This window comes from Bombina bombina, chromosome 1, assembly GCF_027579735.1.
Source record: "Bombina bombina isolate aBomBom1 chromosome 1, aBomBom1.pri, whole genome shotgun sequence".
NCBI classification, from domain to species: Eukaryota; Metazoa; Chordata; class Amphibia; order Anura; family Bombinatoridae; genus Bombina; species Bombina bombina.
This window is the reverse complement of record NC_069499.1, coordinates 431885744-431895904: the sequence shown is the minus strand read 5'-3', so window position 1 is coordinate 431895904 and position 10161 is coordinate 431885744. Positions and strand designations below refer to the sequence as shown.

The window sequence follows — 10161 nt, the reverse complement described above, 5'->3', positions numbered from 1 at the left end:
GGTATGGGACATCTCATGCAAAAGAGGGAATTACATTTTTTTGAATGAGGGTTCACTACCCCTCTGATTTGAGGTGATCACTGTCGTAAAGTGTCCGTCCCAGTTGCCAGATGAGGTCTCAAGCACTTCAAATAAAGGGGTTGTGTCTTTATAACTAAATGCTGTCTGACTTTGGACAAGGATAGGTACATTCAGCCATCGTCAAAATGGGTTAACATGTATGCAATATTTTTTTGAAATATTATAGAAGTATTCATATTCGCATTAAGTGCAATTATTAATTCTTATTGAACTATATCAATATATCCTACATTTTGGTGATTGAGGTGATCTGATGCAAATGTTGGACTGTATAAATGTGTTAGACATAATTTACAAAATAATTACTCCTGTGCTGATATTTACCACATACATCGTAGAAAATAACACAAAAATATATTTATTTTTCTAGTATAGAGTTAAGATATTGGTCAGCACTGAAAAGGTTAAATTATTGAGGTAGTACTTTTTTTCTCAATCCCCGCTAAACACATATGGGATGCAAAGGTAATAAACTTCCACCTCACGTTAGCCTGTCTCATAAGTCTCCTGTCTTAGCTTTGATCCTTCATACTTCCCCTGAGTACATTCTCACACATCTGCATTTGAGCGCAGAGCTGCACAGCACTACCAGCGTGTGCACTGCATGCGGATGTGACAGACAGTGTGTGTGTGTGTTCACTGTGTTGTCGTACAGCGTATTTACAGGTGCCCTGTCGGACTTTGCTCCTCCCAGCACAAGCCAGGAAAAACATAAGACTCTTTTTCCTTTGACCGAAAGGGGATGTGAGAGGGAGAGAAAGGCACAGTGAGAAGGAGGGAAAGAGGCAGAATATGCATAATGGAACAACTTGGGCAGCAATGTTAAAGGATCAAGTCAAAACTTGCTTGCTGGCTGCAGAGTGAGAGACAGAGAGTTAACACACAGTCTTGGGTAGAAGCAGAGAGGGAGGGACATAAGGCTGGCAGTGCAAAGGAAGAATCAGAACAGTCAACCTCTGTTTCCCAGGATATCACCGAAGACAAGGTTGGTCTCGAGTTTCCCTTTATAGAAACTTTTCCAAGGTGTGGTTGGTTGGTTGATGGCAGGGTGGCTTGGTGACTTGCTCTGCTGGTGCAGTAGTAACAGTGCTTTAGCAGGGGAGTGTATAGTGGACGCAGCATTAGGGAAGCCATATGGTTAACTTTCACTGAGTTTTAGTAGTGGGATTTTACTAGAGAGCCTAAAAAGCGAATTACAAATTGAAGTGGATGTAAGGGTATGTGTGAATTTGTGCTGTTATCTCTTGAATACATTCATTTGTATTATAAAATTAGCAGTGCAAGATTTGGTATAATAAGAAAGCACCTGGTGGGGGAATTGGAGGGCACCATATACTTTGCAGTTCCTATATTATTCATGGATTACTACTGAACTGAAGGGATGTTTCATCTGATGCTGTGGGTTTGTGTACAGCTGCAGCGTTGAAACCTGGACACAGCAGAGAGCCTGCTGGAAATAATGGACGATTCAGGATCCTGGTCTGAGACATCCACTCCTGATGCCACTCTGCAGTCTTCCAGGTAAGGTTAAACTGGAAATCAGTAAATAACAATGGAAATTAGTAAACAAAACTTTCACATCAGTTTAATGTAAATCAGAGATTGGACTCCTGACCCTAGCAGATGCAGTTGTGTAAGATTTTCCTCATGACCTGTCATAACATCAGGGACAGATCATATAGGCAAAGAAGCAATTTAACTGCTTGGGTGCCAGAGATGGAGGCAAGCCACTGCATAGCCCTCACTGTAAGCAATGTTTTTTTAAAGGAATTACAGCTTCTATGTGGTTATTATATTATGTCCTTAGTAAGTTTCTAAATTACTGCAATATTTTGTGTTGAAATTGCCATAAGTATTTTACAGGGACATTAAACCCTTTGAGATGGTAACATAAAATGATAAACTGTATATATGTAAAAAAAAACTCTTCAATATACTTTCATTATTTATTTTGTCCCCTTTTCCTGTAATTCCATTCTGAAATAGTGAGCTTTTCAGTTCCTGTTAGAAATGGTAATGCAGAACACTTATATTCCACATAGCCATTGGCTGCACAGTACAGTGACCTATTTATAACTCTCCCTAATTGGCCACAGCAGAGAAGGTAACCAACATGGCAGCTCCCATTGTTTTATTGACACTAAAACTTTGCACTTATTTTGCCACTATTTAAACAGCTAATTAAACTTTAAAAAATACATCTACATGTTATCCTCAGACCAATCTTTTACTTGAATGTATCATTCTATCTAGCGTTTATTTAGTGTTTAATGTCCCTTTAAAGTCCACTTTAGCACATAATAAAATATCTAGGAACAACTGAATCATATGATCCTTCAGCTAATGGGAATCCTAAAGTTTTAAAAGTCATAATGCCCCTTGACAAAACCCCCCACAAAATACTTGTAGCAGAGAATAATATATATAATTAAAGGGATAGGAAACCCCATAATTTCTTTCATGATTTGGATAGAACATACAATTTTAAACAACTTTCCAATTTACTTCTGTTATCAAATTTACTTAATTCTCTTGTTATCGTTTGCTGAAGGAACAGCATTGCACTACTGGCAGCTAACTGAACACATCTATTTAGCCAATCACAAGAGGAAAATGTGTGCAGGCACCAATCAGCAGCTAGTTCCCACTAGAGTAGGATATGTGCATATTCTTTTTTCAACAAGGGATACCAAGAGAAATAAGCACATTTGTAAATAGAAGTGAATTTTAAAGTTTCTTAAAATTACATGATCTATCTTAAAGGGACACTGAACCCAAAAAAATTATTTCGTGATTCAGATAGAGCATGCCATTTTAAGCAACTTTCTAATTTACTCCTATTATCAAATTTTCTTCGTTCTTTTGCTATGTTTATATGAAAAAGAAGGCATCTAAGCTTTTTTTCTTGGTTCAGACTCTGGACAGCAGTTTTTGATTTTGATCCACCAATCAGCAAGGACAACCTAGGTTGTTCACCAAAAATGGGCCGGCATCTAATCTTACATTCTTGCATTTCAAATAAAGATACCAAGAGAATAAAGAACATTTGATAATAGGAGTAAATTAGAAAGTTGCTTAAAATGTTATGCTCTATCTGAATCACAAAAGAAAAAAAATTTGGGTTCAGTGTCCCTTTAATCGTGCAAGTTTAATTTTGACTTTCCTATCCCTTTAATTTAGCCAAATCCCTTATCTACCCCCCACTCCACCATGGTGATCTAGGAAATGGAGTGCTTTTTCTATATATGCTCACATAAGTCTCACTTCACTTGCAACTGAAGCCTACATTCTATGTTATCTTGATAATGAATGGGTGGATCAAGAGAAATAAATGTATGCTCTTGCCAAAGGTTAGCTGTCTCAGTGAGATACTAACAACATTACGATTGTCATTAAATACAATGAAAATCAGCTTGACTGTTGACACTTGTAATTACATTTGTCTAGGAACAGCAATTATGCTTTTAAAGTATTTAAATAAAAAAGTCTGCCTTGGAATATTAATTTACACTTTTCAATGCCATAAACAATATTCTGAATTCCCTAACGTAATATCACAGACTAAAGACTGCATGCCATCAGGTGACACTTAAAGGGACAGTAAAGTCATAATTAGATATTCATGATTCTGAAAGAGAATACAATTTTTAACAACTTTCCAATTTACTTCTAATATTTCATTTGCTTCCTTCTCTTGTTATACTTTGCTGAAAGGTTTATCTAGGTAAGCTCAGGAGAAGCAAAGAACCTAGGTTCTAGCTGCGTATTGGTGGCTGCGAATATATACTGATTGTCATTGGCTCACTCATGTGTTCAGTTAGAAACCAGCAGTGCATTGCTGCTCCTTCCATAAATGATGCCAAGAGAATGAAACAAATTTGATAACAGAAGTAAACTGTAAAGTTGTTTAAAATGTTATGTTCTAACTAAATCATGAAAGAAAAATTATGGGTTTCATGTCCCTTTAAAACAGACATTAAATAAAGCTACCCATGCCTGTGCATTGGGCCAACGCTATGAGCACCTATTGCGAATATCTTTTTGTAAATAGAGTTTTTATAAATATCTCATAACTGTAGGCCTAAAGTGCCATGCTTTTTTCCACTATTCGATTACGATAGATTATAGGCCATTTTTACGTCTCAATATGCAAACACGTTTCTCTCCCTTATACTAGAAGGCTCACTGGTTCCTCATTATATGACTACCTAGTTCCTACATTAAAATCTTTTTGTGAACTCCTAAACCTGCTTACATATTAAAAATATATCATTTTGTCTATGTTTTTATGGCACTTTTAATAAAAAGTATTTAAATTCACTCATTATATCCTATTTTTCCTATAGTGATTTGGGTGCATTTTTAAATATATTTGTCCGAACATCATTATCAAAAGTAGCGCATGTTAATAATGTCATAAAGTTTTATTCATAACCAAAAACTATAAGGCGCATGTGTCAAACTATGTGCTGTAGTTAAGAATGTTTACACTACTTTAAAGGGATAGTCTAGTCAAAAATAAACGTCCATGATTCAGACAGAGCATGCAATTTTAAGCAACTTTCTAATTTACTCCTATTATCAATTTTTCTTTGTTCTCTTGGTATCTTTATTTAAAAAAGCTGGAAATTAAGTCTAGGAGGCAGCCCATTTTTGGTTCAGCACCTGGATAGCGCTTGCTGATTGGATGGCTACATTTAAACACTAATCAGCAAGTGCTATCCAGATTCTGAACCAAAAATGGACTGGCTTCTAAGCTTATATTCCAGCTTTTTAAAATAAAGATATCAGGAGAACAAAGAAAAATTGTTAATAGGAGTAAATTAGAAAATTGCTTAAAAAAGTTTAATTTAGACTATACTATCCCTTTAAAGGGATATGAAACCCAAACATAAAAAAAAGTTTCAAATTTACTTCTATTATCAAATTTGCTTTGTTCACATGGTATTCTTCGTTGAAGCGATACCTAGGTAGGTGTCAGGAGCACTACATGGCAGGATATAGTGCTGCCATCTAGTGCTCTTGCAAATGGATAACATTCTTGCAACACTTCTGCCATAGTGTTAAAGAGACGTGCACAAGCCTGAGGTTATGTCCCTGCTTTTCAACAAAAGATACCAAGAAAAAAAAGTAAATTTGATAATAGAAGTAAATTAGAAAGTTGTTTAAAACTTAAATTTTTTGTTTAAAATGTAATAGATTTTGAGCCATTTTTGTATTATGCTATTGGCACATGCTTTAATGCAGTATAATATGTAGTAGTTTGTATTTACATGTAAATGTTTATGGCATATTGCCAAGATGGTCTTAAACTAAATATGTAGATGCATTTAAAGTATCTGTCAGAAACGTTATTTTACTGAGTTATTTTGAAGAATCACAATTTCTTACAGCACTACTCTATTTTTTTCAGCTACAAAGCATTTCTTTAGGAATAATTTTGATAGGCACCCTAGGGCTTAAGTCACACCCCTGCCCTTAGAGATACGCCTTATAATTTAGAAATTAACTTTCTTTAGAAGAGAGTAACACATAGCTTCATTCTGGTTTTGCTTGAAGAGATGAGGAGTTCTTACTTTTCAGGAGATTTGGATTTAAGTTAGAAGATTTATTAAACAAGGCATTTTACAGTCAATACCGGCTTCTGTTAACCTGCATGTTGCTGGAGCTGTTTATAGGATTTAATTGATTGCTTATATTACTGTGTCCTTGGGAAAATTGGGGCAGTAAAAGGCACTTTTCAAGTTTTTTTGGATTCTGTTCATATACTATATACAGAAGCAATAAAGAAGACATTAAGTATTCAGTACAATTTTGGCATTTCTGCTGTTACTTCAGTAAATGGTCAACAACCTCAGCAGGACACTGAGGAATTCAGGAACGCTTGGAATGCTGAAGCTCCTTCAGGGTCCTTATAACACAACCTGTATTTGAGCTCTGCAGGAATTGGACATTGCTTCTTTAAAACGTTCAGTCTGGCTCTATTCCCAGCACTGGTAAGAATCAACTGATTACTGACAATCAGGGTGCTCTTAGTATCTATTACTATATTTTAGAAGTAAAGTCTGTACATGGTTGAGCCTGTATACTTGTGGCAATTGAAATGGTTTCACGTCTGAAAGTTGCTATGGCACAGTTAGTTTTCTAGTAGTGCAAAGTGAGGTTCTTCTGGCAAGTCTGCAAATTGTAGTACTAGCATTGTACTTGGGATCTGCGTTATAAGATAGCTTACTTCTGAATACAGTTTTTACACAATTGAAACTTTCAGTCTAAGTATAGTGTGTGCGTTTTGTTGGTGGAGGATGTGAATTACCAAGTTTAATTTTGGTTTTACAGTAAATACATTAAATCATATTAAAATGTCCAGTTTTCTGAGGTCACATCTAGAAACTATGAGGCAAAAATAATCTTACTTAATACTTCAGAATCATTTTGAACTATCTGAAGAAAACTTGGCAAGAGATGGCACGCTTTACTCATACTTCATTAAGAAAAACTGAAAAGCATGCAGTTTATGATATTCAGTTTTTGGCTATGACTATGGTTTTGGAGATCTGTTTTTAAAATTATCAGGACATTTTTTGCTTTAAATAAAGTTATATTGCTAAATCTCTGTGATTTAAATTAAAATTCTTGTAATAAACTTTACATAAGAATGCCTTTCTCTATGTTGATATATTCTTTTATTATTACCTAATGCACTGGCAAATCAATATATTTTAGGAGACAAACTAAAAGATAAAACCATAAAACTGTAATTTCAGCCCTCTGTTTTATGCTCTAACTATTTAAAATATTTCTTGCAAACTTAAAGGGTCATTAAACTCAATATTTTTATTTCATGATTCAGACAGAGAACACAATTTTAAACAACATTCCAATTTACTTCTATTATCTAATTTGCTCAATTTCTTAGCTATCCTTTGTTAAAGAAATAGCAATGCACATGGGTGAGCCAATCACATGAGGAAAATATGTGCAGCCACCAATCAGAAGCTACTGAGCCTATCTAAATATGCTTTTCAGGAACAAATATCAAGAGAATGAAGCAAATTAGATAATAGAAATAAATTAGAAAGTTGTTTAAAATGATATTCTCTATCTGAATCGTGAAAGAAACATTTTGGGTTTAATTTCCCTTTAAGTCAAACATTTTCTATTACACAAAAAAATAGCAACTATAAAACACATGGAAATATTATTTGCCTCAAAAAAATCCTGTGAAAGTTTTTTTTTTTTTTTTAAACGTAACCTAGCAGGTAATGCATACTTACATATTCATTACTTGATTGAGTGGATCATTGAGACAACCTCTCCAACTGTCCTAGTGTATAGTGGGGGGTGGCAAATTCATATCAGTCTTAGAAGGAATACGTAGAAGACATCCATGTATAGTGTTAGGAGCCAGGCAATTATTATTGTATAGATAAATAAGTATAATAATCCAGAGCCAGAATTAAAATTATAGAAGTCAAGGCTCCCTAGTACCCAATAGTTCTCAAGCTTTAATTTACAGAGACAAATTTTCACATGCCTCAAAATTTTTATCTTTTTAATATAAAGATAAAATACAGCTGGAAATTCATTTTTATCGCCGTAAAGAAATAAACAAAATAACAAAAAATATTAAGCAATTTGTTGTGGGCAAATGGAAACAACTGTACATAATTTCCAGAAGATAATATGTTTTTTTTTAGCCTTAAAGAAACATGAAAGTCAATCTAAACTTTCACTGGTCAGCTAGAGCATGCAATTTTTAGAAACCTTTTCAATTTAGTTCTATTCTATTATCAAAATTGTCATTGTTCTCTTAGTCCTTTGTTGAAAAGCATACCTAGATAGGATCAGGAGCAGCAATGCTGTACTTGGGGTTAGCTGTTGATTGGTGGCTACTCACATTTCCTTTTGTCATTGGCTCACTAGATATATTTAGCTATCTCCCAGGAGTGCATTGCTGTTCTAGAGTTGACTTTTATTTTGTGTTTAATCCCTTTGCAGAGATTACACATGGGGTCAATCACAATCATTTTGATATCAGCTCCCGATAACTTGGTTTTAGTTTTGGCTGATATGGGAAGCTTGCTTTTTGGGTAATCACAATCCAAAATGAAGTCGGCCGCTATAAACCCACAGCTGCGAATGAGCTTTCAGTAAAAAAAAGTTCCTGAAAATGTGCTTTTAGTTTAGTACTTATCAGAATCGAAACTGGGAATCCAACCGAAAATTACATATGCAGTGTCCCTTCCACACTTCTTCAGGTTACAGGCTGAAACCGTAGTTATATGTTAGTTATAGGGAAATAATAAAATGATGTTACACATTATAGCATTTATATTTTGCATTTTTTTAAACAATATCTTTATTACTTTTTCAATAAAAGATGATACAAAGCAAAATATTAGTAAGCTTACATAAGAAGTCAGAAGTGTCAAATAATAGGGCAACAGCTGATAGCCTTTCATTGTATCAAAGTGTTATTCATGAAATTGAACCATACATTAAACAGAGAGAAACAAAATAATAATAAAACATAAGCAAAATTACAAATATTTAACAATAATAGATCCACTGCCACACAGATGTATATATTAATTTTGATAAATACCTGCGGAAGTATGGGGAAGACACAACTAGTGCCTTGTTCAGTATGAAAGAAATAAAATGACCATCAAGATGAAGGGTGGGGGGGTGGGATCATAGAGGAAGCTTGGAGTTATGGTAGTTATGGGGTGTTGGTTTGGTATGTTTGCAATGTCGTTTCCCAATAGAATTGGATATCATAAAAGGTGTCTAAGGTTTGGTTTTTAAAGTACCCATATTCTTCAAGATTGAGAGTATCTGTAACATGTTTGATCCATTCTTTTATAGAAGGGATATGCGTTTTCTTCCATGCCCTGGTGATCAAGATTTTCGCTGAGTTATGTATGAATTGCATTAACCTGAGCCGTATTTTACAGTTGATCTTAGGGGGAAGGTTAAGTAAAGCAACACATGGATCTATACCAAATCTAGGGTTTTTAAATAGGAGTCGCAACATTCTTTCCACCTCAGACCAAAAGTTTGTTAGCATGGGGAAAGACCACCATATGTGGATCAAGGTGCCCTTTATCCCACAACCTCTGCAACATCTATCTGAGGAGTGGGGGAAAAAGGTTTTTTAAATGGGAGGGAGTTAGGTACCACCTTGTGACTATCTTATAGTTCAACCCTATCATCTTAGGGGATGTTGAGGATCCCTTGTTTTTTGTGATAATTTTGTTCCACAAATATGCTTCTAGTTCTTTACCTAGGTTTGTATGCCAATTATGTGAGTATCGAGGGAGTTCCTTATTCTTCTTGTCCGTGAGCAATTTTAGGGCTAATGAAAGAGTGTTTCTTATTGGGGTGGGTATACTACATGTATGTTCAAAAGGTGTTATATTCCTAAGTAAGTCGGTTTTGTAAGGGGATATGTGGATGGAATGGTGTAATTGTCTGTATTTAAGCCAGTTAGTGTAAGTACCCCTTAGGACTTCCGTTAGCTCTTCCCTGCACTTTAAATTTGAGCCATCTGGAAATGTGTTTATGGGTGCTGTAAATCCTATTTCTGCATATTGGGAACCCGCTACTTGGGGTTCATGGCTTCCCAGTTATTCAGCATTCATGGATATGGGAGAGAGAGGTGATCTGACTGTAGAAATGTCGGTGGACTTTTTGAGTATGGCATCCCATGTACAAAAAACACTCAAGTAGAGAGGGTATTGTTTGGTCGCTTCAGGTCTAGAGTCTTTAGGGATCCAGCAGAGATGAAATCACCTTATACTACTTATACTGGAGAGTTTACTAACATTTAATCTGAGATTCAAACCCTATATGTTTTTTTCTAGAGCAAACAAACTGTATTTATTTACTGAACAAACTGTCTTTCTACAATATTTTGTACTGGTGTTGACACAGAGATATTATTGGGTATTGGGATCTAAACGTAGTCATTCACCATCACTAGTCTGAGCTGTGCAATACATGGCAAAAGGGGGTGCAGACAAACCAGATCATAAAAGAAATGCAAAGTTGAGTCTGTATAAATGTACTGGGTATAGA

The 10161-nt window shown here is 35.1% G+C and overlaps 1 protein-coding gene across 2 annotated transcripts in view; it reads left to right on the top strand.

Moving 5' to 3' along the window:
* Positions 1 to 757: 757 nt before the first annotated feature.
* Positions 758 to 10161, top strand: part of COBLL1 (cordon-bleu WH2 repeat protein like 1) — a 365721-nt gene continuing 356317 nt past the window's right edge. The window contains exons 1-2 of one of the 2 annotated variants that reach the window (XM_053698388.1): positions 758 to 1066; positions 1496 to 1602. In XM_053698388.1, the coding sequence (XP_053554363.1) occupies positions 1541 to 1602 (62 nt within the window). In that variant the 5' untranslated portion in view covers positions 758 to 1066; positions 1496 to 1540. Of the gene's footprint in view, positions 1067 to 1495; positions 1603 to 5628; positions 6078 to 10161 lie in introns of those variants that run through there. The other variant, XM_053698389.1, reaches the window with a different exon arrangement.